This window comes from Aspergillus viridinutans (genome assembly GCF_018404265.1).
Source record: "Aspergillus viridinutans IFM 47045 DNA, scaffold_10, whole genome shotgun sequence".
NCBI classification, from domain to species: domain Eukaryota; kingdom Fungi; phylum Ascomycota; class Eurotiomycetes; order Eurotiales; family Aspergillaceae; genus Aspergillus; species Aspergillus viridinutans.
In genome coordinates this window covers 545,713-572,412 of record NW_025091226.1, presented here as the reverse complement: position 1 = coordinate 572,412, position 26,700 = coordinate 545,713, and the positions used below count along the sequence as shown (strand labels likewise).

General features: G+C 51.1%; 13 protein-coding genes and 2 non-coding genes across 15 annotated transcripts; 8 read left to right on the top strand and 7 right to left on the bottom strand.

The window, feature by feature from the left end:
- Positions 1 to 10: 10 nt before the first annotated feature.
- Aspvir_001883 (histidine phosphatase family protein) lies at positions 11 to 1,022 on the bottom strand (the record flags this gene model as incomplete). Its single annotated transcript, XM_043273489.1, has 4 exons — positions 11 to 80; positions 137 to 352; positions 459 to 722; positions 847 to 1,022. The coding sequence occupies 4 exons, from the start codon at positions 1,020 to 1,022 to the stop codon at positions 11 to 13; spliced, it is 726 nt and encodes a 241-aa protein (XP_043129424.1).
- Positions 1,023 to 1,290: 268 nt separating this feature from the next.
- Positions 1,291 to 1,410, bottom strand: Aspvir_r0027. Its single transcript, XR_006253216.1, has one exon. It is a non-coding gene; the product is annotated as a 5S ribosomal RNA (ribosomal RNA).
- A 984-nt stretch (positions 1,411 to 2,394) lies between these two features.
- On the bottom strand, positions 2,395 to 2,798 carry Aspvir_001882 (uncharacterized protein; the record flags this gene model as incomplete). The annotated part of the gene is made up of 2 exons (XM_043273488.1): positions 2,395 to 2,715; positions 2,793 to 2,798. 2 exons carry the CDS (start codon positions 2,796 to 2,798, stop codon positions 2,395 to 2,397), a joined length of 327 nt encoding a protein of 108 aa, XP_043129423.1.
- A 1,134-nt stretch (positions 2,799 to 3,932) lies between these two features.
- On the top strand, positions 3,933 to 5,051 carry Aspvir_001881 (uncharacterized protein; the record flags this gene model as incomplete). The annotated part of the gene is made up of 1 exon (XM_043273487.1): positions 3,933 to 5,051. The coding sequence occupies one exon, from the start codon at positions 3,933 to 3,935 to the stop codon at positions 5,049 to 5,051; it is 1,119 nt and encodes a 372-aa protein (XP_043129422.1).
- Positions 5,052 to 5,416: 365 nt separating this feature from the next.
- On the bottom strand, positions 5,417 to 6,183 carry Aspvir_001880 (putative nucleoside-diphosphate-sugar epimerase; the record flags this gene model as incomplete). Its single annotated transcript, XM_043273486.1, has 2 exons — positions 5,417 to 5,671; positions 5,728 to 6,183. 2 exons carry the CDS (start codon positions 6,181 to 6,183, stop codon positions 5,417 to 5,419), a joined length of 711 nt encoding a protein of 236 aa, XP_043129421.1.
- Positions 6,184 to 7,120: 937 nt separating this feature from the next.
- On the top strand, positions 7,121 to 7,208 carry Aspvir_001879. Its single transcript has one exon. It is a non-coding gene; the product is annotated as a tRNA-Asp (tRNA).
- A 461-nt stretch (positions 7,209 to 7,669) lies between these two features.
- On the top strand, positions 7,670 to 9,628 carry trm44 (tRNA (uracil) methyltransferase; the record flags this gene model as incomplete). The annotated part of the gene is made up of 1 exon (XM_043273485.1): positions 7,670 to 9,628. The coding sequence occupies one exon, from the start codon at positions 7,670 to 7,672 to the stop codon at positions 9,626 to 9,628; it is 1,959 nt and encodes a 652-aa protein (XP_043129420.1).
- A 623-nt stretch (positions 9,629 to 10,251) lies between these two features.
- Positions 10,252 to 11,885, top strand: Aspvir_001877 (glycoside hydrolase family 27 protein; the record flags this gene model as incomplete). The annotated part of the gene is made up of 4 exons (XM_043273484.1): positions 10,252 to 10,347; positions 10,421 to 10,744; positions 10,802 to 11,171; positions 11,230 to 11,885. 4 exons carry the CDS (start codon positions 10,252 to 10,254, stop codon positions 11,883 to 11,885), a joined length of 1,446 nt encoding a protein of 481 aa, XP_043129419.1.
- A 305-nt stretch (positions 11,886 to 12,190) lies between these two features.
- Aspvir_001876 (CorA family magnesium transporter) lies at positions 12,191 to 14,106 on the bottom strand (the record flags this gene model as incomplete). Its single annotated transcript, XM_043273483.1, has 3 exons — positions 12,191 to 12,752; positions 12,812 to 13,440; positions 13,501 to 14,106. The coding sequence occupies 3 exons, from the start codon at positions 14,104 to 14,106 to the stop codon at positions 12,191 to 12,193; spliced, it is 1,797 nt and encodes a 598-aa protein (XP_043129418.1).
- Positions 14,107 to 14,736: 630 nt separating this feature from the next.
- Positions 14,737 to 16,774, bottom strand: Aspvir_001875 (WASP family protein; the record flags this gene model as incomplete). Its single annotated transcript, XM_043273482.1, has 3 exons — positions 14,737 to 14,768; positions 14,827 to 16,486; positions 16,565 to 16,774. The coding sequence occupies 3 exons, from the start codon at positions 16,772 to 16,774 to the stop codon at positions 14,737 to 14,739; spliced, it is 1,902 nt and encodes a 633-aa protein (XP_043129417.1).
- A 994-nt stretch (positions 16,775 to 17,768) lies between these two features.
- Positions 17,769 to 18,030, top strand: Aspvir_001874 (uncharacterized protein; the record flags this gene model as incomplete). Its single annotated transcript, XM_043273481.1, has 2 exons — positions 17,769 to 17,916; positions 17,969 to 18,030. The coding sequence occupies 2 exons, from the start codon at positions 17,769 to 17,771 to the stop codon at positions 18,028 to 18,030; spliced, it is 210 nt and encodes a 69-aa protein (XP_043129416.1).
- A 1,000-nt stretch (positions 18,031 to 19,030) lies between these two features.
- Positions 19,031 to 22,380, top strand: Aspvir_001873 (ssDNA endodeoxyribonuclease RAD1; the record flags this gene model as incomplete). Its single annotated transcript, XM_043273480.1, has 8 exons — positions 19,031 to 19,078; positions 19,149 to 19,326; positions 19,393 to 19,480; positions 19,532 to 19,602; positions 19,655 to 19,706; positions 19,760 to 20,236; positions 20,301 to 21,396; positions 21,454 to 22,380. The coding sequence occupies 8 exons, from the start codon at positions 19,031 to 19,033 to the stop codon at positions 22,378 to 22,380; spliced, it is 2,937 nt and encodes a 978-aa protein (XP_043129415.1).
- Positions 22,381 to 22,995: 615 nt separating this feature from the next.
- On the bottom strand, positions 22,996 to 23,652 carry Aspvir_001872 (translation initiation complex factor eIF1A; the record flags this gene model as incomplete). The annotated part of the gene is made up of 2 exons (XM_043273479.1): positions 22,996 to 23,424; positions 23,632 to 23,652. 2 exons carry the CDS (start codon positions 23,650 to 23,652, stop codon positions 22,996 to 22,998), a joined length of 450 nt encoding a protein of 149 aa, XP_043129414.1.
- A 513-nt stretch (positions 23,653 to 24,165) lies between these two features.
- On the top strand, positions 24,166 to 24,705 carry Aspvir_001871 (uncharacterized protein; the record flags this gene model as incomplete). Its single annotated transcript, XM_043273478.1, has 1 exon — positions 24,166 to 24,705. The coding sequence occupies one exon, from the start codon at positions 24,166 to 24,168 to the stop codon at positions 24,703 to 24,705; it is 540 nt and encodes a 179-aa protein (XP_043129413.1).
- Positions 24,706 to 25,153: 448 nt separating this feature from the next.
- On the top strand, positions 25,154 to 26,616 carry Aspvir_001870 (putative chitin biosynthesis protein (Chs5); the record flags this gene model as incomplete). Its single annotated transcript, XM_043273477.1, has 2 exons — positions 25,154 to 25,225; positions 25,381 to 26,616. The coding sequence occupies 2 exons, from the start codon at positions 25,154 to 25,156 to the stop codon at positions 26,614 to 26,616; spliced, it is 1,308 nt and encodes a 435-aa protein (XP_043129412.1).
- Between the last annotated feature and the right edge of the window lie 84 nt (positions 26,617 to 26,700).

The window sequence follows — 26,700 nt, the reverse complement described above, 5'->3', positions numbered from 1 at the left end:
CGTCACAGCCCTACTCTTCTACGACGAAACCGGCGGTACCGAGGATGATCGCCGGTTCGTGGATGTTGTGGTGTTCGTAACTGGGATAGTTAGAAGAGACATATCGAGTCAAGCGCCGGCACTGGGAATATCTCACCTCAATGTACCGACTCCTCCAGCTTCCAGGATCAGCGCTGTCTCCGAGAGTGGCTTTCGGGTCCACCGCATGGCAAACGCGCGGAGGATATGGCCGTGTGCAACGATCAGAACGTCCCCTTTGCCGCCTGACGAGCCCTCGAAGCATCTACTGTGGTATTTCTCCCTAATCTCGGCGATCAAGGCATCAAGTCGACGAATGACGTCTTCCGGGGATCTGTTGAGTTTCACTTCATCAGCTGCTGCGCAAGTCCTACCATGACGAAATGGGATTTCAAGCTTGCGATTTCAAGCCGCAAGCTTGAAACAAAGCGCGATCATACTCTCCACCTGGACATCCATCCCTCCAGATATCCCACGGCCCCTGGCCATTCTTCTCCCGCAGCTCCCTGATCTGCTTACTCGTCAATCCTTCATAATCGCCATAGTCCCATTCCCGGATCGCGTCGGTGATTTCCACCTCGGCTTCCGTGCGGATGGGTTCCTCCTCTTCTGATTTTCTGGCCTCGGTCCATGGGAGTCTCTCTTTGCAGCCGATTTCGAGGAGCTCGAGGGTACGTTGGGCGCGAGTGCGGGGAGATACGTAGCTGGTCGGTCAACGTTAGCGTCAGCATCAACCTGGCACAGCTCGTCGCCATTTATTGTCATCTACACCCGATTGTCTCCAATCGAGGTTCATTTTAGAAGAAATTGCAAAATACATAGACGTACACATGCACCAGCTTCTTTGGAACGATCAGTCGGTCGTTGCCGACCAGCGCTTTACCCGTTGCCTTGATCCGTTTCTCGCCGTTTGCTGTAAGCGGCAAGTCGGTGATGCCGGTATGCCGCCCGTTAAGGGACCATTCTGTCTCGCCGTGACGGACAATGAAGCAACGGGGTGTCATTTTTCCCCCTTGTAGTTTCTGATATCAGTGTACGGTGCTTGATCGTATTAACCCTAGTAGCAACAGAAAGTGAGTGGGAAATTCAAGATAACGCTGCGGGTGAGGGGCGCATTATTTAGTCTGGTGGGTAACTGCGTCATTTGAGCTGAGAATTATCGGGCTTGGCTGTGCCGCTATAGAGAGGGTAATGTGATTAGGCAAAAGACAGAGGAACAGCATTCTAGACTTTTATAATTACGATAATATCTACAGCAAAAACAAAAACAAAAACATACAACAGCCGGGATTCGCTGGTGGTCACCCACCCAACTACTAACCGGCCGGCGTGTGGCTTAAGTACGGCTGAGCGGACGGGAAGCCCTGTTTTCCACACCCTATGGTCGTATGTGCTAGGATTACAAGAACTGAATATGATAAAGAGCAGGTCAGTGATGCACCTATACAGGGCTAACTAAATCATGTACTCCGGAAGCTGGTCATGACTTCCTTTTACCTCACTCACGGATCGTCAATGTGGATTTCTTGAGACTCTATGCTTGGCGCCAACCCTTGTACCTAACTAGCAGGAACCCAATGGTAATGGTCCACTTGCCAAAGCACGAGTACTCGTGTTCAGCCCCTTTGCAGACCCTGTTTCTGATCGTCCATGAAAGTGGAGAGCTCGAACCAGCCGTTCATTGCGGTACGCGCATTCGTGGAAGCTAGCGTGGAGAGGGAGCATCCGCTGGTTCTGCAGGAAGTGTACGTAGAGCGTTTCTGGTGAAGCTGTAGTCTTCAATTATGGGAGTCAGATTGGCCTTTCCAGTCCACTCAGACCGAAGAAGCCCGCCAGAAAGTTCTCCGCGCACTTGAGTATATGGTCCTGGGTTGTGCTGCGGAGCACCAGCTTGTGGCTTGAACTCTCGTTGTACAGCTGTCCATAGGCGTACCAATTGAACACCGCTGTGGAAAAGTTCCTTGCGACCATAGGGATAAATATCTCGGCAGAGACCGGTACTCCAGTCATTGGGAAAGATAGAGTGCTGGTGAAGTTGTTCCCGGATGCAGTAGGTATGGATTTGGGCATTATCTTGCATGAAAGTCAGTCAGCTCTGGAGAATAGATAGTAAAGATATTCTCCTTTAAAATCTTGAGATAGGAAGCTGCAGAGTAGTCATTTTAATAAGAATTCCCATCTCTAGTCATTTAATTGATATCTGAATGACCACCACCCCAAATCGCTGCCTAAATCATGATAGAGATACCTTTGGATTTGCTGTATGTAATGATATGCTCCTTTTTCCATTTCTCTCCAAGCTGATCCAATCACCGGACCCATTGTTGATGCTTCCCACAGGCAGTACTCGTACTGCTGTACACTAATTATACTTGATCATAGTTGATCACAGGTTTTAGACTTCGTCTGACCCATCGTCGTATATCTCCTCCTCTTCTTCCTCTTCTCCTCCTTCCTCTCCTTCTTCTCCTTCTCCTCTTCCTCCTCTTCCTCCTTGTCGCCGTCATTGCCGCCGCCGTTGTTGTTGTTGGGGTCGGTACGCCACCAGGGCCCATCCCGATTGACATATATGATTGTAGCACCCGCCGAAACGAGGTGCTTTGGGCAATAACAGCCCACAGGACGTGGCCGTGGCTGATCAAGTCTATCACACTTGGAGTTGGTGTGGTGTCTGATCTCGCATTGTTGAAATGTACCCTGCTGGTAGCACCCACAGTCGTAGACCTCACGCCAGTAAAAACACCTTCCACTGATCAGAGGATGTGCAGCTATACCGCCATTAATATCACTTACATCTTTGCAAACGCTGCGAGACTGAGGAGCTGCTTCAATTAGTTAGGCTAAGGTTCATTGATCATCAATCCTCCAGGTATAGTCCTTACTTTCTTCTTTAAAGGCTGGAAAGCTGGAAAGCTGGAAAGCTGGAAACGAGGAGAAAAGATGTCAGAGAGTGTGACGGCTCAATTACAGAGGGTCATTCACAATCTACAGCCACTACGGTCTCCATGCTCTAGAGTGCCTTCCCAATTCGTCATGCTGTCGACTGGCTACCGAAAGAGGAAGGGACATCACATCTACATGTCTGCTCAGAGCAGATCCCCAAAGTGCTCATTTCCAACTATTTTCCCTGTGTGGAAAGGCGATATAATTTTACAGGTACGCCATAAATTTAACTGTGGGGAATGGATTTACTAACATAAATCACTTTATTCCAGTCTACCAGGCATATTTTCAGGATCCTCAATCCTCCTCAGTCGATCCTCCGAAGTAGAGACATCAACGATGTGAGCAACGACTTCATACCACCCCACATTACACCATAGGAGCTACATACTGATACTGAAGGATTAAGGTGCCACTTCGTGGTCTATGTCTACTCCTGCGGATGCAGCGACAGCGCCCGCACGTTCAAGCAATGCGAGGCCCGGCGTCCGACCAACACTCGCTGCGATCCCCTGAATCCAGCCGTGACAGAGCATATCGAACATCCCTGCCCGGATCACCTCGAACCTGTGTCGAACTAGGGAATTATTAGAGGACTATCCGACAACAGAGGCTTGTTCTTTCATGTTTCATCTAGAGCAACGAATGTTCTGTTAAATTAGGCCGTGTTAATGCCGTAAGCCCTCCGATTGTATCATGGACGTCTGGCTTGATTGAAGTTGAATTCGTTGTTGCTTTCCCATCCTATTATAAGTCTAGAGGTCCTGTCTGAGAGCGTAGTCATGTCGTCATTACTGGAAAGATAGCAGATGATAAGTGGATGATGAGGGCATACCTAGTTCTTAGGTACCTGACGTATCTAACACGCGTGTTTATTACTACCTTAAACTTGCTCATTGAGACCTTAACCCTTCTCGTAGGTGGCCTAAGTTTGTCTGTCCGACAATCTGCTGCCCTCTTTTCTACCAGAGATGGCCTCAGGTACAGCATACCGGTGCAAGAACTTACATCTCGATGTGCTTCATTTCTTTCCAGACCCAATCAAGTTCAAGTCGACCGGGAAACTATACCAAGCTCCACCAAGCAAGGCATCGAAGACGCGTCGAAGATCCAAAGCGCTGATTACTCGGCTTCCACTAGAAATTCTTCACTTGATATTGCTCAACCTGGACCTGACCAGCCTAGGGATGCTGCGTCGCGTCGACACCACGTCAAGGCGCTTAGTCGAATCACTCCCTGCGTACCGCTTGTTGAGGAAGCATGCCCCATACACGCTGTGTCTCATGGATGCTACGAGATGCTCGTCGCATTTCCCAATCCAGTGGATATTCACAGAGTTCTGCCATCCCTGGTGCCGGACATGTGGCGAATTTGGCCCCTACCTTTACCTGCCAACAGTCAGTCGGTCATGCTATAAATGCAATTATCTCCGACCCGAGTATCAAGTAGCACCAGTGACTGATGTTTGCTTGCACTTTGGGCTGACCCAGAAGGACGTCAAGTCACTTCCAATCACTTACAATATCTTACCACCTAAACGCCGTTTAGTCGACATTACCCAAGCAAAAGCGTTGGGTAGACAGCTACATGGGAGTTACAAGGCGATGAGGCAGGAATACCAGAGGCGTCGGAAGGAACTCGAAGAAAACTACCAACAACGGGTTCAGAAGTGGAAAAGACAAAAGCAACAAGGAAAGTCCGCTCGATGCCCTTGGCGCCAACCTATTCCTACTACACTCGGCATGAACGGAGAGACATCGTGGAGAATGCAGGCGACAGTTACATTTCCGTACTGGGATCGCCGCACCCAGACATTGGAGCCGGGCACCTTCTGCCGAGCCTGCACCTATCACTGGGAGGAGGGAAAGGCGAAGGACTGGAGACGCATGGAGACCGTATTCCATCCCCATCCTCCTAGCCGTGAGGCCTATTTCCGGGCTTTTTTGGAGGCTGAACTACCCCAACATTTTCTACATTGTGCAGCAGTGAAGGCAAACTATAATTTCCGAGAAATTTTACTAACAAGAACGGGACCTAGGAGAGAAGGAACCGATTTTGTAGTTGCACCGAAGAAGATCATTGCTGGATGAGATTTATGATAGTTGTGGGACTTGTCGGGAAGTGAGGAAGGCTGTCTATTTAGATCACATCCTTCATCAGCATGGATTAAACATTGGGGGTTTGTTAGCGGAAAAATTGCTCCTTAAGATTTAATCTGAAGACTGTTTCAAACCCAACAATATTATGGTCTCCTAGTAGTCGGAGTCGAGTGATTTGTCTTTTTCAATGAAAGGGTGGTTAGATTCATAATCGAATATCGTCTTATAGTAATGATCAATGAATTTCGTTCTTGAGTTTCCTTTGCGAAAGCATTCAGTACAGTCCGCTAGCTCAAAAGCATATGAAATACGTATCTCTCCTGTCTCAGGCTGCGATCGATACGACAGCAATATAATTAACCATGTTGACCACCAACACCCTTCCACTCAGTAATTTGGGCGTTCTCCCAGATTTTCTCCGAATGTCCCTGAACGGCGACATCGACTGCTGCCCGCGCCAACACGTCAACCCGCACTGAGGGTACCAGACCCCGGACGCGGTCAGCAAATGTCCCCTGTCGACTCAGCACCATGCCCGGGCGCATGATGTATGATTCAAATGTGGCGGAGTGAGCAGCTGCCTGCTCCAGCAGGATATTCTCAGCTTGACCCTGGGGGGTCAATCTCTACCTGCAGGATATAAGGAAGTGGGAGGGGGGTTTCATACCCTCACACGACGATAGCCCGCATAGAACCACAGAGGTTTCGACTGGTCGCGCTCAGCCATTCCGCCGCTGAAATACACGAAACGAAATTTGCGGCCGGCGGAGGCTTCTTGCCCTGCCTCGTTTGAAGCAGTAAAGGCATTGTTGAAGGCCTTGGCGGCCTGGCTGGTATACTCCAGTGTCACCCGCCGGAAGGCCTGTTCATCAGAAGCGCGCGAGGGAGTAACGCCTAGCGTCCAAATACAAGCATCTGCGCCTCGGAGAGAGGCGGAGAGCTGGGGGTCTGAGTAGGAGAGAAAATCTTCGTCTTTCATGCGGTGGACATGGAGTTTGGGATGTGTGATGGGCAGTTCACGGCGGCACAGGGCAACAATAGAAGTGATAGAGGGATGGGCCAGGCACTGTGAAAGGACCTCTTGTCCCACGAACCCAGTCGCGCCAGCGATGATGACCTTCATGATGCTGTTTGTATAAATTTTATGGACATCAAGAAACAGGACAGCTTACAGCTTCGAGCAATATGTGGTCATTGCATGTGGTAGGCAGTGCTCGAACTGTGTGGGTGATGGCTGATGAAGAATGTCTCGAAATGATTGACGTCCCCCTCCCTTTGATTACTTGCTAGACATCATTGGACGTTTGGCTACAAGTGGGTGAGATGCACGCAGCTTTAGCGCTGACGTCCAAATGGATGCATAATCCACACCAATGATTACTCTGTACTCCGTAGAAGCGGCGGCTAATCCTGTTGGAACACGATCTCTTCTCATGGAGCCTACGAACTTACTCATTGTCAACTATTTTGGACAGCTAGACATGCAGACCTCAACAAGCTGTGGAATGGACTCCAAACAGTCAGATTTCATGAATACTAATCGCTAACACGACACTAACAGAGCACATGTACATCAGCAGATTGTGAAAGCAGTATGTTAGGGACTCCTCTCGTCCTGCCAGCAGTTCCATTGTATAGTGGGAATATATAGAGTATAATCGGCTTCCCGAGGTATAGCCCTGTCTCCCTCATCTTTATAACCTTTAGTGATTTGGGGCTTCCTGTCACGGCTGTTCTGTCCGGTCGTCTGCGGAGGCACCTGAGGAAGCTGTAATGCCTGCAGAAACTAAACTACCACTTATAATTACTTACTAAACCGATTTGATCTTGCTTCTTAAGTTTTATCCTATACCTATAATTTACCATGTATTATTAGTTAGGCTCTCACGCGATGAACGTGAACGCCAAGACGGGAACTATAGCCAGCAAAAGGAAGTAGACGAGGAGAAGTGTTCTACTGTACTAGCCGAAAAAATGAACAAGAGATGCCGACTCACTGATTGGTCAGGTTTAGGGCATTGCAACATAGAGCAAAATTTGCTAATCTTGCACGTAAGAAATCCTCGATGGTCTAACGGTCATGATTTCCGCTTGTCACTCTTATGAGAACGAGCGCGGGAGACCAGGGTTCGACTCCCTGTCGGGGAGATTTCTTTTTACATATGAGTTTCATTTTTGCCCGTCCAACTGACCTATTGCTCACGAGGATATATATGCAGTCAAAAGAAAATAGAGCCGATAATTTAGTTTCCAGCCTCTAGGGCTCATGACAACCGCTCCAAACGCCCAATAGAGCTGGCGCTGCAAAGAGCAGGAATATGTCACATGACTAACCAAATCAATATTAGCGAGATCAAATCTGATCAGAGAGTAGTACGCAGTATAGAGTGAGGGTTGCAAATTCTATTTGCATTGGCAATATATTAGCAGTCACAAAGGTTTTCTATGAACATATCAGAATCCCGACGGCGTTGCGGTAAGCTTGTTCTCGACTGGCCGAGACCGAGAAATATTTGACCATATCACGCCGCTTTTTGAACCGCCACTATATCAGCAAACAGACCAAGACAGTGGGAGACAAGGCCTGTTGGCCGCTCAACAATTACAATATGCCGAGGAACGTGAGGAAGAACCCAAGAGATGTCACTAAGCTCTCGGGAAAACCTCTGGCTGAAACGATAGAGCCATCACCTGTTCTGAAAACCCTGCAGGAGGGATGGGTAACCTCGCCAGATCTAATAGAGGGCGATCTCCCTTTCACTCCGGAGGTTATTCAAAATATGACGACTTTCCTGTTGGCGAATCCCAATCTGAATTCAAGCCACTTGTTCCGTGCGGATATTCTTCATGATAGCCTCGGCGTTCTCAGCACCCCGCATGCAAAGGAGGAAAGTCAAGATCATGGGAGCGGCGGCACAGACAATGATACCGCAAAAGGAGACCATGTCGAGCCTCTTGCCGCGAGGAGTGTACCTGGATTTGAGCTGAAGAGGACCATTGTGAGAAGGCTGATTCCTAGAAATAAGAATTTGGACCGGCCCCTCGAACAGACCTGTCATTTTTACGAGGCGGATGAACTCCTCCCGACGTCTACCAGTACGGGTATTTCTCAAAGTGAGCAATGTGAATCGAAGGCTGAGTCGCCTCGCCAACGCTTCTTGGTCGTCTACCTGCCGCATGTCTCATCCAAGGAGGAGATGCCGTGGTACCACCCCCTGCTACGATCATTGGCCTTCCTGTATGATTTCACACCCGATGCTTCTCTACATTCGTCCGAAGAGGGGAAAGGGACAGGAGTAATGTCGGTGCACTTCCTGCCATACGAGGAAGAACCAATCCAGAACCGTCTAGAGCGCACCCTGCTCGCACTTCTGAGTACTCAGATCCGGCTTGCTCGTCAGACGCGTCTGGACGAAAAGCCAGAAGGAGGGAACTACAACCCGCACAAAGATAACGTGATACCAAGGCACCTCGTGCAAGACACCTACGCGCGGCTCAAATTGAAGTACGCGGCAGATCTATGTAAGAATTGGGTCGAGGATACTGAACCGAACAAGCATGTTTTCGAAGACCTCTCGATCACGGCCTTCCTTATTGAGCTATGGAGGAGCATGTACGGAGTTGTACCCGCCGATGAGAGAAGCCCCGACCAGCAGGAGCAAGAAAAGTACGATTCAAGATTCCCCGGATTTGTGGATGTCGCTTGTGGAAACGGGGTGCTTGTCTATGTGCTTCTCTCAGAAGGGTACCAGGGCTGGGGATTTGATGCTCGTCGACGGAAGACCTGGGGTATATTCCCGTCATCAATCCAGGAGAGACTCAAGGAGGAAATATACATACCCAAGCCTTTTGCAGACGTGTGCACAGGCTCGGAGTTGGACATTGGTGTGAAAACGCACACAGGCATGTTTGCAGAGAGCACATTCATCATCTCGAATCATGCCGACGAACTCACAGTCTGGACGCCGCTTATGGCTGCCCTCTCGAACCCGGCATCCCCCTTACCGTTCATCTCAATACCTTGCTGCTCGCACTCGCTCTCCGGAGCCAGATATCGCTACCCGCCACCCAAGCCCAACAAAAAGGGTTCTGCTGACCGATCAGAAAATCAAGAGGTGGAACAGAATCCCCAACCAGCAGTCGGGGACTTGAAAGCGCTCCGGGCTGCTAAACAGCAGGAGCGCACCGATACCGGCGCGGTCAATTCCATGTACGGCTCTCTTACTGCCAAGACAATGGGTATCGCCGAAGCGATCGGATACGACGTGGAAAAGACGCTGTTACGCATCCCTAGCACAAGGAATATGGGCGTGATTGGCGGTCGGAGACGGACAACTCAGGAATGGACCTCGAGGGTCCGTTCCGCACAGGCCTCGCAGGCAGTCAATTGTAGTGCTCACGATACGGTCGGTGCTGCTGCCGCCGAGCAGGTCCTAGAAAGGGTCGCGGCGGTTGTCCAGCGTGAGTGTGCTCGAGAAGGAGGAGTTGAGGTCGCAGCGAATATATGGATTGAACGTGCCAAGGGACTCCACAAAGGACAAGGAAAGGGCAACCAGCCTGCTCATTGATATGAGACGATGAGATTACGATGAAATCAAGGTGCCTTGCAACAGAGAGCCATGCCCTGACCCTCGTGTTTAAGCCCCGAGTCGTACTGTAACTTTGTTGAAGCTTTAAGCCATGGCGTGGGAGAACCCAGGGAAGAGGCATTGACCATTTCCAACTCCACCCGATAAATATCACTCACCGCAGTTAGTTTTCGTTCAAGGTCAGTATATAAGCGTGGGAGTGATCGACATGTCCTCACAATCCAAGAGCAGCGGGAATGGGATTCCGACGAGAAATGCGGGGAATATCCAAGAACGGTTCATAATATCCCCGAGGTTTCTCCTTATTTTGATGTCATATCCATGGTCTGCCAGGGATACCAACCACTCCATGCACAGTTCTATGCACGTTTGCCCCTGGATATTGCCCCGCTTCTCCAGTTCGAGAAAAGCCTATGGCGCAAGAGGCTGCAGACACGGAGAAATGCCGATCCTTCCATGCGGGGGGGGGGGGAGATGCATATCCCAGGATATAAAATCCCCCAGATTCAAGGGTAAAGATGGAAGAATATCTGCAATTGCCAATTACTTCAAGGCGTGACGGAGAATAATTTTCTTCCTGAAAATACTTTCGTCGCTGCACAATGGGGCTCTCTTCGCTGCTGCTCTCCGCGGCGCTCTTCGGCCTCAAGGCCTCTGCATTGAACAATGGCCTAGCTCAGACACCGCAGATGGGATGGGTAAGTCATTGGGGTTTTTTTGCGCCTACATAAGGCATGCAGATATAGATGGCTTACCTTTGTTCCTATACAGAACACCTGGAATTCGTTCGCCTGCGAACTCAATGAGACAGTCATTCTCGATGCCGCTGAGAGAATTGTCTCTCTTGGCTTCAGAGACTTGGGATACGACTATGTGGTCATGGACGACTGCTGGTCGGCCGGTCGGAACTCGTCTGGCTACCTCATCGCCGACTCCGCGAAGTTTCCGAATGGAATCGCCCATCTCGCAGACAAAATCCATGAGTTGGGCCTGAAAATCGGTATCTACTCCAGCGCCGGAAAATGGACCTGCGCTCGGTATGAGGGCTCCCTCGGTTACGAGGAAAAGGATGCTGCCCTCTGGGCAAGCTGGGGTGTATGTCTCTCTCTCTTCCCCTGACGTTGTCCAAGACTGACAGCAGCAACCCCCTAGATCGACTACCTCAAATACGACAACTGCTACAACGAAGGCGAAGAAGGTACCCCCAAACTATCCTTTGACCGCTACAACGCCATGTTCAAGGCCCTCAATGGAACCGGCCGCCCGATTCTTTATTCCCTGTGCAACTGGGGCGTCGACGGACCCTGGAACTTCGCCCCAACCATCGCCAACTCCTGGCGCACGACAGGCGATCTGAACAACGTCTGGGACCGCGACGACGTCAACTGCCCCTGTTCCGAACTGGAGGGCCTGGACTGCAAGACCCCCGGGTACAAATGCTCCATCATGAACGTCCTCAACAAGGCCGTCTACTACCCGTCCAAGGCGATCCCAGGTGCTTGGAACGACCTCGACATGCTCCGTAAGTTACACATCTCAGTACCCCCTACCAAGAACAGAATCAAGCTGATGCAGCGTAGAGGTTGGAAACGGCGGCCTTACCGACGCCGAATCAATCGCCCACATGAGCCTCTGGGCAGCCCTCAAATCCCCCCTCCTCATGACAAACGTCATGACCAAGATCGACCCTCAGACCCTCTCCATCCTCCAAAACCCCGCCGTCCTCGCCGTCTCGCAGGACCCCACTGCCTCTACCCCCGTCCGCCAATGGCGCTACTTCGTCGATGACGTCGACGAGAACGGCAAGGGCGAGATCCAGATGTACTCTGGTTCGCTGAGCGGCGGCGACCAGCTAGTACTGCTGCTGAACGCGGGGTCCAAGGCTCGCGAGATGAACGCCACGCTTGTCGATATCTTCTGGGAGAGTGGGGCCAAGGGAACGGCGAAACAGGTCAAGCAGCACTGGGATGTTTACGATCTGTGGGCGAACCGCATGAGCAATGCGGATGCGGCGGCCATCATTAATGGGACGTATTCTGGGCCGTCCCCGTATAACTTGACTGCTATGGGTGGAGCGCAAAAGGTCTATTCGCAGCCTCTGCCTTCGAATTCGAAGGTATTGATGGGGTCCAAGGTTGGGTCGGTGCAGCCTAGTGGCACGGTCAAGGCTCATGTTCAGCCGCATGGTGTCGCTATGTTGCGGTTGCGCGCCACCGACAAGAATGATGAATTGTAAGTTGGGCATACTGTGGGATTGAAGTGGAAGAACCCGAGGAAATTATAAATACATGAGTACTTCGGTGGAGTTCCGTCTATCTAGTCTATTAACATAATGATGAATCATGACATGAGCGGATTCTCTAAACGTCGCAGAAACAAGCTTCAAAGGAGCCGGGAGGTGAACTATACACAAGCGCTTGGAGTAAGACGGTGCGTCATAATTGAGAAAGTAGGACGAATATACTCGTCGAATAGCAGAAAACGAGACGGATAACGCCCAAAACAAAGGAGCGTATCAACGGCAGTGGCACAACTGGCGATCTAAGCGGAACTGCCACTGGCCTCAGTCTCGCGCGTGGGATAATGCTCGGAGCCCTTTGGCGCTCCGCCATTCGCATTCGCAGAGTTTCGCAGAGCGGATGCTTTCTGTGCCGTTGCGTCGGCACTTGCAGACCTGGCTGCAGCTGCGGCCGCGCTGTCCCGAAGACGTTTGATTCTTTCTGTCCGAGCTTCGCCGGGAAGACTGCCCCAGACCGGTTCAATAGAGTCCGCCCGCCAATTTGACCGATGGCCGGAGAGGACACCATTTCTGGCCGTGAGAGGTGTGAGGGGTGCGCTGCCTACACCGGCTTCTCCCCACATGCGAACACGCTGGAGCTTCCGTAGCTTCGCTAGTCCGTAGACACAAACGATCGCGGTGATCACAAAGCAAGTCACAGAGACAGCACCAAATCCGAGATCAGACTCTTCGATGAAGTTCTTCAAGTTCATGCCGTAGAGAGCGGAGAAGAGAGTGCCCGTTGCGAGGCCCAGGGTTCCAATACTGAATTTGAGGTCGAGTAACATGAGCGAGTTACGGTTTGCGTCAAGGATGGCTTTCACACTGCAGGAATCAGTAACTGCGTAACTAGACCAGTAAGAGGGCTGAAAAAGAAGACCTACACTTCCTCGGTATTGCGAATGCTTGTCACCAGGTTGCCGCTGGCCTGGACGATTTCATCGCAGACTTTGTGATAGGATTCCAAAAGCATCTCTACTTCTTGATGATCATCTTCCTCCCGCTCGACGCCATTCGCACGCTCGGTCAAATACATTGTAGCCAGGTCATCGTCCGCTTCAAGGAGGTCGTCGATGGCATCTCGCACCAAACGAGCTTTCTGCTCAAAGGTACCAAGTTTCTTGGAGTAAATCAGGAGATGACGCAACTTATCGCGGTCGATATCTTCTTCCAAAGCGCGAAGCACACGCACGACCGGCTCCCTTACGCCATTGAATTCTTCCTCCAGACCGGTGGTAACGCTAATCAATACCGCTTCCAAGGCGCGGAATTCGTAAGGTAGCGCACCGAAGCCCTGTGTCTGTTTCTGCCGTAGCTTCCCCTCCAAGTCATATACAAATAACGATTGCATATACGAATCGGTCGATCCATACGCATCAAACACAAGGACCCGATCATGCTTGATCAGAACGCGAAGATGCAGCAGGTTGATGAGGATCGCGCTCGGTCGGACAAGGATGTGCGGTAAAGTCGAGGAGTCGATCTTGCGAAGATCTCTAGGAAGAAGCCCATACTTCAATTGATCATTAACTTTTATATTCGGCACGCCGAGTCATGCAGATAAGAAACGCACCTTTGCGATCAACTCGCTTTTCTTAAACTCGCCATTCACAAGAGTGACGTCCCCGTTCTTGTCAAACTCCGTACAACGCAGCCGTGGCTCGTTCGTTGCTTTCGCTGCTAGGCCCCGGCCGATATTGAAGCCTCCCTCTGTTCCATCGTCAATCAGCGCGGGACCGCCGCTGCGGTTGTGCTTATCCGCTGAGGTCTTGCTACGCCTCAGATCAAGAAGTCTGCGTAGGAGTGGGCGGCTCTTGGTGGAAACGGATCGCGAGTACGGTGCGTTTGAGAAGGGAAAAATTGGAGACGAGCGTCCGGCTTGGCCAGTACAGAGCCAGATCCGAGGCCGCCAACTGCTATGACTTCTTGCCGCGAGGGTAGGGATTCTGACTATGCTGGTCTGCAAAGCCGTCCGACGTGGTGCAGAAGCAGTGCAAGTCCAGGTCGACGAAGCTGTTGAGGATGCATTGCAGGGAAGGATCCGATGCACATATGGCTTACTTCGGGGAGAACGTGCGCATGTTGATGAGTTGACGCTGAGAAAATCGGATTGAGAGCGCAAAAATCGGAGGAGCGTCGCTGAGGGGGCTGAGGGTTTCAGATGAGACGATGACAACATATCTGGCTGCCTTAACGAGCAGTCAACCAGATTGATTGAAAGTCGCCTTTCTGTATTGTTCACTTCTGAAAATTGATGAGTCCATCAGATACTATCCATCTATTTTTCTTGCTCGAAGTGTTTCCGCAAGACGATAGCGGATCAACAATGTTCCGTATACTTTTCACCGTCATCGCCGATTATCTCCATCATTGGTAGATATTGCCTCCGAGAACGTGGTCTATCTACTGGTGATCTGAACGAAGCCTATCCGTTGTCCCAAGTACACGGCGCCAGAGCAATGTCCCGGAACGGACGTATTGTTGGCAGCCCGATTGTAAAAGCCTTGTAAAGGGGTTGAAGGGAATTTAGATGTGATTTGCATAGATATTCTTTCCGCTAGTCTCTAGAATCAACCCTCGTTCTCGTCCCTTTTGATAAGACCTTCAAGGGAATGTTGAGCGCCACTCTGCCTCGCGAACAAGACTTCGTCACTAGTTGAAAGCGACAAAAGAAAGAATTGAAAACGCCGCAGACATGCATGGTATCAACAACAAGAAGATGAACCCATCCTGTGACCGCCAATTCATGCATTGAATAGAACTGGAAGACTCAGCAACAAACAGAGAAGCTACAAGCATGCTAATGGGATCACCAATCGTCGTCATCGTCCTTCTCATCATCTGTACGAATTATTAGCTTGTTTTCGCTTGACGAACAATTGATGTGGGAGACACTTACCGCTACCGCTAACTTTTTGCTTCCTCTTTGCAAGGGCGTCTTGCAAAGCGCCGGCCAAACCTCCTTGAGCGGCACCTCCGCTACTTGGAGTTGGCGCGGTGGACTCATTAGTAGATCCGGGAACAAGGGCGGCGCTTCGATCTTTCTTCTCGGTATCTTTGACTTTCCGTAATCCGCCGCCTCCATTTCCTCCAGAAGCTCGGATAGCAGCCAGGAGGTCACCCCTGCCGCCAGTTGGCTTAGGCAGAGGTGGAGCCGCGCTACCCGCAGGGGGAGGTGGGGGAGGTACACCGGCACCAGGAGCCGGCGGAGGCGGCGGAGGTGGTGGAGGTCCAGCGCTTGACGGCGGCGGAGGAGGAGGAGGCGGAGGCGCGGGAGGTCCTGTGCTTGCTGGAGGAGGAGGGGGTGGTGGTGGTGGTGGTGGAACGCTCGCTGAAGGCGGTGGAGGCGGAGGGGGCACGGTACTAGTGGCTGGAGGAGGAGGAGTTGGCCGCGAAGCAGCAGGAACTGGCGGAGGTGGGGGAGGTGGGACATGATTGCGGGCCGGTGGAGGAGGCGGAGGACCTGCCGCAGAGGTCGGCGCATGAGGAACTTTGGGAGGAAGCTGTGGTGGTGTGGCAGGGCTTCGCGGAGGAGGAGGAGGCGGCCCTGGAGGTGCCGAACTACGGCTGGGCGGTGCTGGCGGGGCGGATACCTTCCGCTCTCCCTGGAATGGAGGAGGAACGCCGAAACGGGGGCCACCACCATCCTCCATAGGGGTCTTCGGAGGTCGCGGAGGAGGAGGCGGGCCAGGGTTGGTACCGGACATGGCTCTCTGTCGGCCAGGAACAGGAGGGCCAACGGTATGAGCGAGCTTGCCTGCATCTGCGATTGGAGGAGGCGCACGGAACCTGGGTCGCGGAGGTGATGGTTCACGAGCTGGCGCAGGCGCCGGTTCCTCTTCCGCTTCAGGACGAGCTTTGCGCGATGGGGGAGGAGGTGGCGGTGCGCCCCGTCGACTGCCCGCGCTGTTGCCGGTGTTTTGTGGACTGATAGGGGTGGTCTTCACGGCGGGAGGCGCGGATGGAGGTGGAGGAGGCGGAGCCTTACCTCGCCTCTGATCTTCCGAAGGGGAGGATGTGGGTTCGGCTTCATTGCCTTGCCTTTGTTCTATATAGGCCTTAATAAAGTCGGAATTTTCCGCGATCTGGTCTTCCGTAATTCCCATCTGCAGAAGTTCATCTAGGAGCCCCTTCCATGATGGATCACTAGTATCGAAGGGCAACTCCTTGCGTGAGGGACCGCTCGGGGGAGCTAATTGAGTTGGAGGCGCGGAAGGTGCTGCAGGTGGGGGTGCAGGAGGTGGTGCACTCGACCCAGAGGCTGACCGATGGCCTAATAGACTGCCGAACAGCGAGCGTCCCACGCCGGATTTGCCATTGACTATAGGGGCCGGACCCTGGCCTCGAGTTGATGCGAACGGTGTTTGACGGGTTTCCTTGCTTGCATGTTTCTCCCGCTCATGCATCTTCTTGATGAAGGTCTTTGCCTCTTTCTCATCAGCAAAAGAGAAACCGGCCGCGCAATCTTCGAGCTCGAATGTGTGGAAGAACGTGCGGTCCTGATTGTATGCGAAATTATCGTAGATTTCCTGGTCCCAGATAACACCTCTCCCGGCAGGCTATGCTCCGAAGTGGCGAAGAGCCGTCAGCAGTCTTTTTTCTGAATTCCAGCCTTGTTGAGAGAAGTAACTACTCACAGATACATCCACTAGCTTCAGCCAGAAAGTCCGCCCGACGAGGTCGTTGGCAAGCACCGCAGCACCCTGCAGACCTGTATATGTCCATCTTTGCGGATCGGGGTATGCGACATAGAGCCGTGCAACGGCTACAGCAAGGATCTTGTTCGATGGTTTCGAGACATTCCTCTTCACGATTTCTTTGTCGGCGTCGCTAAGAATGGACGGCATGACGGATCACTCAGAGCGCCGAGGCACGATGACAGAGGGATAAATTGCACGAAGAATGGGTGGCACCAAATAACTTTTTCTTATATCATGTGTTGCTGATTCATCGCATGAAGATAGGTGCGGCTGCTTCAATGAGATTCGAAGAGTGCTCGTGTGCTAGGCACGGATGTGATACACTGCGGCAACCACGGAGTTATAAGAGAGGCTGGGAAAGGATAGAGAATCTGAATTGAGTAAGGAGAGTAAAGGGGGAAAGGAAAAACAACTTCTTCTCTATAAGAAGTGAGGGAGTCTATGAAGCAAAAAAGGCAAGGTAGTAATTGTGTAGGAGACAGGAGAGAGAAGATGAGCCTGTTGGGTTCGGTCACTTTGCAGTTTGGTGGTTACCTACTGGGCAGAGGTGGGGAACTTCCATCGCTATCTCCGTACCTTACTAAGGTGGCAGTAGCAGCACCCAGGAACTATTGATGCCTTATAGATGTCTACTCTGGGTCAACAGCATGTATTTATTAACATAGATTCTACTTAGTTTAATAACTATTTCATCCTGGTTAGCCACACATTTGTTGAAGGGAAGAAATGCCTGCCTGATATACATTTATTCCACCTGGTATAGTGGACTAACAGTACAAAGACTTGGTTGTATAAATAGGATGCTTCACTGAATGTCAGACTTCTAGAGAGTAGAGAACCTACTGAATTCGACAAAGTACTAGGATAGTTATTAGAAATGATTGTCCGTCAACAAAACTCATCCAAGGAATTAATCCTGGTATTGTGGACGTGCACAACATAAATGCATGAAGTATACCTACGACGACGTCATCGCGCCTACCACGAATTACATCAAGTATAAATTAGGGCTGCTTGCTTACTGCCTTTTTGACTTCCTGAATTTTATCAACTATCTCACTGAGTTTGCAAAAACATCTTAAAACCACTACCTATCAGCTAATCCAAGAAGATAAACAATATCCGTTCACCGGGATCCATCATGCCTGTCATTCCGTCAGATACTTCCAACTTCCCCACGGCGCAGGGAAGCAATAACCCCGAAGACAACTCCTCGAAGGGCCCAGAGCATGGGCAAAAGAAAGCGACTGCCTTTGATTATATCTCTAAGGGACCCCAGATTCCTGATAGTGAGAATACCCTCACAAAGTCAACATTATGCTGCTTCTGATAGCGATATAGGTATGCCACCCAAAGCCTCGAGGGAGGAGATCGAACAGCGGAAGAAGGAACTGAACCAGTAGAATGATCTATTCTGCTGTGGGTGATCATTTCACAATCATGCCGTCTTCTCAGACAAAGTTGCTGTGATTTTCAGCTCCTTCCGTCCCCTTACTTGTTTTGTATCTTGTATTGATGAGTGCAACGACTGCAATGCCACACTACCCAACTGTACCAGAGCGATGATTGTTCAGTATAGTACCAAACAATATGCAAATCCTGTTCACAAATTGGTGAACTTTGAAATCTATTTCGGATCTCGAGCAATAGCTGCCTGAGCCAAAGACTTCGAGGAATCAGGGGCACCATGCTTGGGCATGTACAACTCATGAACTGCTGGTTACACAAAGACTTCTTGTAGAATGGGAGGACTGGAGACCCATGCCACGCACAAATGACAGAGCCTTTGACGGTCAGTGCAGCACCTTGACAGCCCCCCAGAGACTGAGATAAAAGTGGGTTATTCCAATCTTCACAGCTTTGACGTCTCAAGGGTCCGCTCGCTGAGCGAAACAGTAGATTGCCACGGCTTGGAAGTTGCATTCCAAGACTCAATGGACAATCATTAATTGACTTGATCCATTCTATATGACCGTCCTTAAGCGCAGACATTGAGCTAGCTAAGTAGATTCTCAGAATCAGCATTAGGCCAATTCTAGCAAGAGTACCTAACGCCGGATGCTCCACGTGCAATCCTCGCTATAAGGCCGCAAACATGGAAAATTACTGCGTGACACTATGCAGACAGCGCAACACGCACATTTTATAAAATCTTTATGCTTTTGAATCACCGGCTGAAGGTGTCCCTCTGATTTGACTTATGGGAGTTACTGCTAGCGTTGCTAATAATGCGGAGGTAAGCTTCGTGATCGATGAGACCATTTCTCATGCGCTAGGCCGAGAAAGGTAGTCCAAACTATTTGAGTCAAGTCGGACGATTACATCATAGTCAGGTGACATCGCGTCCTCATTGATGCTCAATTTGTCGCAAGAAGGACGTTTTTCGGCGTCAAGAGGCTCGTCATGCCACCTGAACGCGCCAATGTCCCGGTGAAGCTGTCCTTGCCCTTGGTAAGTGCTTCAATAGAGCTAAAAGATCACTCCTGGACCGTAATCCATATGCTGACGGCATCGCATACAGCAATATCAGCAGGACATCTTCAACGAACTACGCGACGAAGATGAGCTTGTCATCCTTGCCCGAGGTTTAGGCCTCCTGCGCTTGGTGACGAACTTACTCCACTTTTACGATGCCGCAGGGAATAACTTAGTACTGGTTGTGGGTGCTGATGATCGGGAAAATGAATGGATCGGTGAAGGTACGGAGTATGCTGATAACGATACCTTACAGGGACTTTGAGAAGTTGTGAGACTAAAGCTTGTAGCCCTCGCGGAACACTATGCCATTAGCAAGACCCCGCTGGCCAGGGGCCTTAAAGTCATCAACACCGAAAGGGCGACTGTTCCCATGAGGTACGTGCTATATGAGTGGCATAGGTTATCTAGTCTCTGATAATCCTTCAGAGAGAAGATCTACGCCCAAGGCGGTATCCTGAGTGTAACATCCAGGATACTTGTGGTTGATCTCCTGTCAAGTAAGGCTGTCTTTCTGAATACCAGGATGTTATCTCTGAGACATGCCAATAGAACTCCTCGACCCAGAAAAGGTCACAGGCATGGTTGTACTCCACGCAGACAGGTATAACCTAGTGCCAAGAGATCATCAAAGAGCATCCGCTGAAGGGATCCTAGGATAGTAGCAACTTCTACTGAAGCCTTCATAATTCGGATCTATCGGCAGATCAACAAGTCTGGCTTTCTCAAGGCTTTCTCCGACTCGCCAGAGCCGTTCACAACGGGGTTTTCTCCTCTGGCGAACTCTATGCGTGACCTGTTTTTGCGCAAAACATCATTATGGCCGCGATTTCACGTCACTGTTGCCGAGTCCTTAGAGGGACACAGGAAGGCCGAGGTCATTGAGCTTGAGGTGCCGATGACCGATAAAATGCGCGAAATTCAGAATGCGGTCCTAGAGTGTGTGGAAATCAGTATTGCAGAGTTGAAGAAAGCAAATACTGGACTTGACATGGCGGACTGGACCCTGGATAGCGCGTTGCATAGGAGCTTTGATGTCGCGATAAGGCGTCAGCTCGATCCCATCTGGCATCGAGTGACTTTTAGGACCAGACAGATTGTCAGCGACCTGTCTGATCTTCGCGCGATTCTTCAGTACGTCTAATTGCCCCAAACATGTACAGTCTTCTGTCCGCATAGGAACTCACTCTTAGTACAGCGCTTTACTTACCTATGATGCGGTCTCCTTCGTGAAATATCTGGATACTATTGTTACCGCGCATTCTCCACCTCCTGGTTCGACAAGACATAATTATTCACCTTGGCTCTTTCTCGATGCTGCTCATGTACTCTTCCAGACCGCTAAGTCAAGGGTGTACGAGGGAAAGATCACCCGTGATGCGGGCAATACTCTGGATTCTCTGCCTTCTACCCTTCGACCTGTTCTGGAGGAACAGCCCAAATGGGCCGTTCTAGCAGAAGTGCTAGAGGAGATTGAACAAGATGCTTATTTAAATCCTGTCAGCACCGATGAGTCGAATAGTACTGTCCTCATCATGTGTACCGACCAACGAACCTGCCGGCAGATCAGGGAGTATCTCGGAACAATGCATGCCGGAATCGGTAAAGATAAGCCAGATGATCCGGAAGACCTTAATACTACGAGTGGAAAGAAATTTTCTGCGGAAGTAATGTTGCGGAGGAGATTACGCGAATATCTTGATTGGAAGACTTCGTTGGCGAATGTTAACAAGAATCTGTCTGCCAAATCAAGCGACGACACCCAGACTGCAAAGGGTCAGGAGTCGCCGAAACCAACGAGTCAGCAGGGCAGAGCTCCTCCGAACAAGCGACGTCGTGTCCGCGGTGGAGGAGTAGTAACATCGGCTGCAGCACGTGTACCGAATGCTAGCGTGCAGACTGACACCGAATTGCCGGGTCAAGTTTCCAGCTTACTGGAAGAATTACAACCAACTGATATTGAAGAGACACAGAAAGGCGAGATCATCAGTGATGACCTGGAAGACATGGAAGACTTCTTCGAGCTGTATGACATGGACGATCTGGTCATAGTCCATCCATACGATGGCGATATGGACGAGCATATACTGGAAGAAGTGCGACCGCGATACATTATTATGTACGAACCCGACCCAGCGTTCATTCGGCGGGTGGAGGTTTATCGCAGCTCGCATGTTGCAAGGAATGTAAGGGTATACTTCGTCTACTATGGGGGCTCCGTGGAAGAACAGCGTTACCTGAGTGCAGTTCGACGAGAGAAGGACTCGTTTACTAAACTTATAAAAGAGAAAGGGGTAAGCGGCTTCCCCCGTGTCTCATTCGTCCCGTGTACTAATTGATGCATCACCCAGAGCATGGCTCTCACCCTCACCCATGACAAGAGTCAAGAAGATCCCCAGGAACAATTCCTTCGCACAGTGAACACTCGTATCGCCGGAGGGGGTCGATTAGCCGCAACAGCGTCACCTCCTCGAGTAGTCGTGGACGTTCGAGAATTCAGAAGCGCTCTTCCATCTTTGTTGCACGGAAACAACATGATCATCGTCCCGTGCCAGTTAACAGTCGGCGATTATATCCTGACCCCCGATATCTGTGTGGAGCGTAAATCAGTCCGTGACCTCATCGCTTCGCTGAGAAATGGACGCCTCTACAACCAGGCTGAGACAATGCTCCAGCATTACAAGAATCCTCTGCTGCTCATCGAATTCGACCAGCATAAATCCTTCACATTCGATGCGTTCGCCTCCGCGTCGACACCTGGCACATCATTCCTTACCGACTATGGCTTCTCGTCATCCGGAACAGGAACCACTTCCCTATCCGTCAGCAGCTCTCTCATGCACCCATCCAGTCCCAAATCCGCCCAGCATCTCCTCGTGCTCCTCACTCTGACCTTCCCGCGCCTGAAGATCGTATGGTCTTCTTCACCCTATCAAACTGCCGAAATCTTCGCTGAGCTGAAGAAGAATAACCCAGAACCGGACCCTCTTCGGGCCGTGCAGATTGGCCTGGATATGGATATTGTCGCATCATCACATGCAGGCGATGTCATGGCGGCAGCGGGTATTGAGCATCGTACCTTTAATGCTCTTCCTCAGGACATGCTGCGTGCTGTTCCAGGCGTGACGCCAAAGGTGCTCGAGCGACTTGTCCTCGAGACGGGAAATATCAGCGAGATTGCGAATATGGATGTTGAGCAGCTTGATCCTCTTATTGGAAGGGAGGCCGCCCGGAAGATCGCTGGCTTCTTCCGTAAGAATTTGTTCGATAATAGTTGAGATTGTCTCTACTCGGAAGTATAAGGGTACAGTTCATATAAATAATGAGGGCGGTTGCCAGCTACATGTACAATCGGGAAGAAGTCTTGGAAATATTTTTAATTCTCGTAAACCTCTCATGAGTCTATCGTCAATTTTCAACAGGAAAAAAAGAACGGAATAACAGACAAACGAATTGCTTAACACGAAACATGCAGCTTGCAGCCAGTTTCATCACATGCGTAGGCAACTATTTCTCTGCAGAATTACCCGAAATCGCGATTCACGATGGAGACTGAGTTACGGCAGAGCCGAACAAGCTCAGCAGCATGCACGATCTCGGAAATTCCCCTATCAACCCTGACAGATAGGACGGCACCGGGTGGCGCTTGAAGCGGTCTCGAACGCGAAGCGGGGAGCACCGCAACTCTGATCCTCCTCGGTGTCACCTTTTCGGGAGACAGGTGACACAAGAATAGAAAGAGCCCAGGCGTCGAACTTCCTTCCGAGCAAAAACCACTAGTCGCAAAGGGAAAGAAGAATCGACAGAACCTCCCGGGGTTCGGGAGGACAGAGTTGGCGGCAAAGGGGGCCCCGGTGGGCTCGCAGGGTTGACTGCACAGGGATGAAGGGTATTTAGAGCTCGTCGACATCGATCTCCTTCTCGTCTTCAGTCTCGCGGTCCTCGTCGAACTCGACGTTGTCCTCAAAGCCTTCGTGGCCATAGGTATCGGTTTCGTTGATCTTGGCGTGCTCGGGCAACTCGCCGTAGGCCTTGAGACTTCTGGCCTCGTCGGCGGTGTACTTCATGATAACGTCGCCCTTTTCGTCCTGGTAGTCACGCAGCGAGAGAAGGATGATGTCACCCTGGTTGATCCAGACCTTCTTCCTCAGCTTGCCTCGGATGTGTGCCAGTCGCTTTTCGCCGTCGAAGCACATGGCCTCCAGTCGGCCGTTGCCGAGCATCTTCACGACCTGCGCATACTCCTGGCCTTCTTCCTTGAAGACGAGCTCACGCTTCTCGTTGTCGTTCTCGTTCTTTCCACGACGCCTGTTCTTACCACCCTGTAGACGAAAGTTAGCATCTGATTGGAAATATATCAAGGAATTCGTGGCAAATCAAATTCAAAGGCTTCTCAGTCATTTCGTATACAGTGGCGACCGCGTTTCGCGCAGCGCAGCCAAACGGGCTGATACGGCGAAATGACAGTGAAAAACTTTCGCAAGCGGGGTTCTTTTTGGAGGGAATCAAGAGTAACAGCGACAACTTACCTTTCCCTTGTTCTTGGGCATGGTGACGACTCGCTATCCGCGCTGACTTTTCCTCTTGATACGATGACAAGTAAGTTGGTAGAAACAGAAGTTTCTAGGGACCAAGCGAGGTGAAAGTGGGGTGTGTCGAGTTGGCGGAGAGAAGCGCTGGGATCAAATTCGACGCAGTTCAAATATATAGTGGGCAGTCACTGGGTGGCGTGGCGGCCTGAATTCTGCCTAAGGCTCGCCACAAGGTACTTGCTTGCTGTACACCGCCTTTTGCATTGGACCTTTTTGTGGCAGAAAAAGAGCGACGGAAACAATGGAAGAACAGTAATCAAGGAACCGACGCTATTGATGCTGGGTCGAATTGTTTCCACGAGTATTTTGACTCGTTGACGGCTCAGATAGTGCGTTTTACTCATACCAGTGACCTCACTTCATTGGACTTGCTTTCTTATGTGACTGGACCTCAAGGCTACATTGCTGTGCCAACAGCCTTTGTCCTGATGATCGAGGCAAAGCCCAGAACCGGACCTATACCTTCTCATCATGATCGGACAGCCTGCACAAAGGAAGCTTATCAAAGGCACAAGTCAGTTCTACATGCGCTATAACCCCAAGACAGTCATACCACCGGTTGCCAATCGATATATCCTCTCTGAGACACATCCCATCCGGCCCAAGATCCAACATCTGTACGCCAACCGGGATCCTAGTACACTGTGGTGGAGGGTGAATCCACAACCGCTGCAGTCGTTCAAGCGTGTGGTTCGCTCATGGGCTACGAGGCGTGTCCGCTTGGCGTTCCGACAGGCCCTGGCAGCACAAGGGTTCGACGTCGAAGGCAGAAGGTTGGTGTCAGAGACCTCGGGACCCGGGGCCATGAGATCACCGAAGGAAGGTCTCCAAGGTAGCCTCGAGATTGCTGTCCTACCACAGAGTGTGAAGGTGGGATACGACACTGTTCGGAAGGAGATGGATTACCTCCTAAGAACGTTGCTGAGGCATTTGAGAGACGGCGAGAAGCAGGCAAATTCTTCTCACAAGCGGGAACAAGATCATAAAAGGATACCCACAAATACTAGTTAATCTTCATCTACATAAATGAAGAATCGCAAGTCGATGTTGGACGTGAAGCGACTCTATGCGCTCTCAGGCTGATAGCGTAATGAGACCTTTATATACATACACTGGCATTACTAGGACTTTGGCAGCAGCGATATGGCGTTTAAAACGACGTAAAACTGGGGGAGATGCGAAGCATGCGACACAATAATCCTCAACATTAAGCCGTAATCGATCTTGTTCAGTTCTTAAAAGTAGCATTCCCGACCCCAGTCGGGGCCGCGCAGGCCGTGCCTTCTTGGCGTGTTGACAAACTAAATTCATGGGGCTCGATCATCATCTCAATAACCAAGTCAACAACGGACAGGCATCCACTTCATTTCCCCTTCTTCCGCTTGAATCTATCGGCTGCTGCACGAAAATCAATTGCGCCATCCCTGATAGCTCCTGGTTTCCCGTCCTAGTTCTCAATATGTTGGTCTCCTTGACAGTAGGCAAGGTAGACGCAGGAGTTGCTGTACTCTTGACGCAGGACAACCGACTGGTAAGCTCCCCCTCTCCCAGCATAATGATTGTCACCCGACTAGAACATGCACCTCTTCCGCAATCTCGAAGTCCTGCTATTGAGTCGCAGGATTTATTGCCTCACTGTCAGAGGCTGTTGGAAAATCCACAGCTGCTAATCCGGGCAATCTACAGATCGAATTCCCCTCCGTCCTTCTCCCGAACAACATCACATCCGGCAGCATTGTCGATATCACAGTATCGCGCAACCACGCCGCCGAAGCTGCGAGCACTTCAGCCTTCCAGGCGCTACAGAAGCGGATCCTCAACACCTACGGCGTCAAGACCCCCGCCCCGCCTGTCCTCCGGCTCCGTAACGCAACACAAACGTCCCTAGTCCTAGAATGGGATCCAATCAACCTGGCCACCGCGTCGCTCAAGTCGCTTTCTCTCTACCGTAATGGCTCGAAAGCTGGCTCGATACCCAGGCCACTCGAGACGCGAAGCACCAAGATCAGCGGTCTGGCGATCGACACGGAATATTCCTTCCACCTCGTCCTGCGCACAACGGCCGGGACATACCAATCGGAGAAGCTGACTTGTCGGACGCACAAGATGACCGATCTATCCGGTATCACGGTTACACCTGGCATCCTCCCAGAACAGCAGAAGGAGGCGCTCGCCGCGGCATTGGAACGTATCGGCGGCAAGCTGATCGACACAGTGCGCATCGACACCACACACTTTGTATGTACAGAAGGCAGAGGCCCGCTGTGGGAGAAAGCGGTGGAAATGAACATTCCCGTCGTGGTTCCGGAGTGGGTGGATGCTTGTGAGGCAGAGGGCACCATTGTCGGGGTCCGGGGCTACTACCTGAACGCAGACCCCAAGGCCAGACAGCTCGGCCCCATTCACGCCTCAACACATCAACATACCAGATCCTCCGTGTCAATGGCCACAAATGCGCCGTCTCAGTCTCAGTCTCAATCTCAGTCTCAGTCTCAGCCCCAGTCCCAGTCTCAGAGTAGACTGAGCCTGCAGCCTCAACCTGTGCACCAGAGGGAATTGAGCGTCGGGGAGCCGCCTGTGACTCCCTTCCCCGGCGCGGATATGAGTGGCCAGCCTCGATCGGATGAGAGAGAGGTCTCGTCAGATGAAGAGGACTCGCCGCCTCCCCCTCCTCCGAAGGATGATGCTGCAGGGACTAAACCAACAGTGAACGGCAAACGCGAGTCGACAAGCCCGGCGGAAATTGCCTCTCCTACAGAAAAGGAGGAACAGAGTCACGAGGACGACGAAAAGGATGAAGATGAAATCGCACACGAACAGGCAGAAGAAGAGCGGGAACAGGAAGAACCAACGACAAACGACAGTGACGCCAAGGGTAAGGGCAAGGAAGGCGAGGGCGACTTTAGCGAGATTTCTCTGTGATGGGTGCGTTCTGCATCCCTGATGCTTCGTGCTGAACAGTGTCTGCGTCTGCATACTTGTCCCGTGCATTACTATACCATTGTA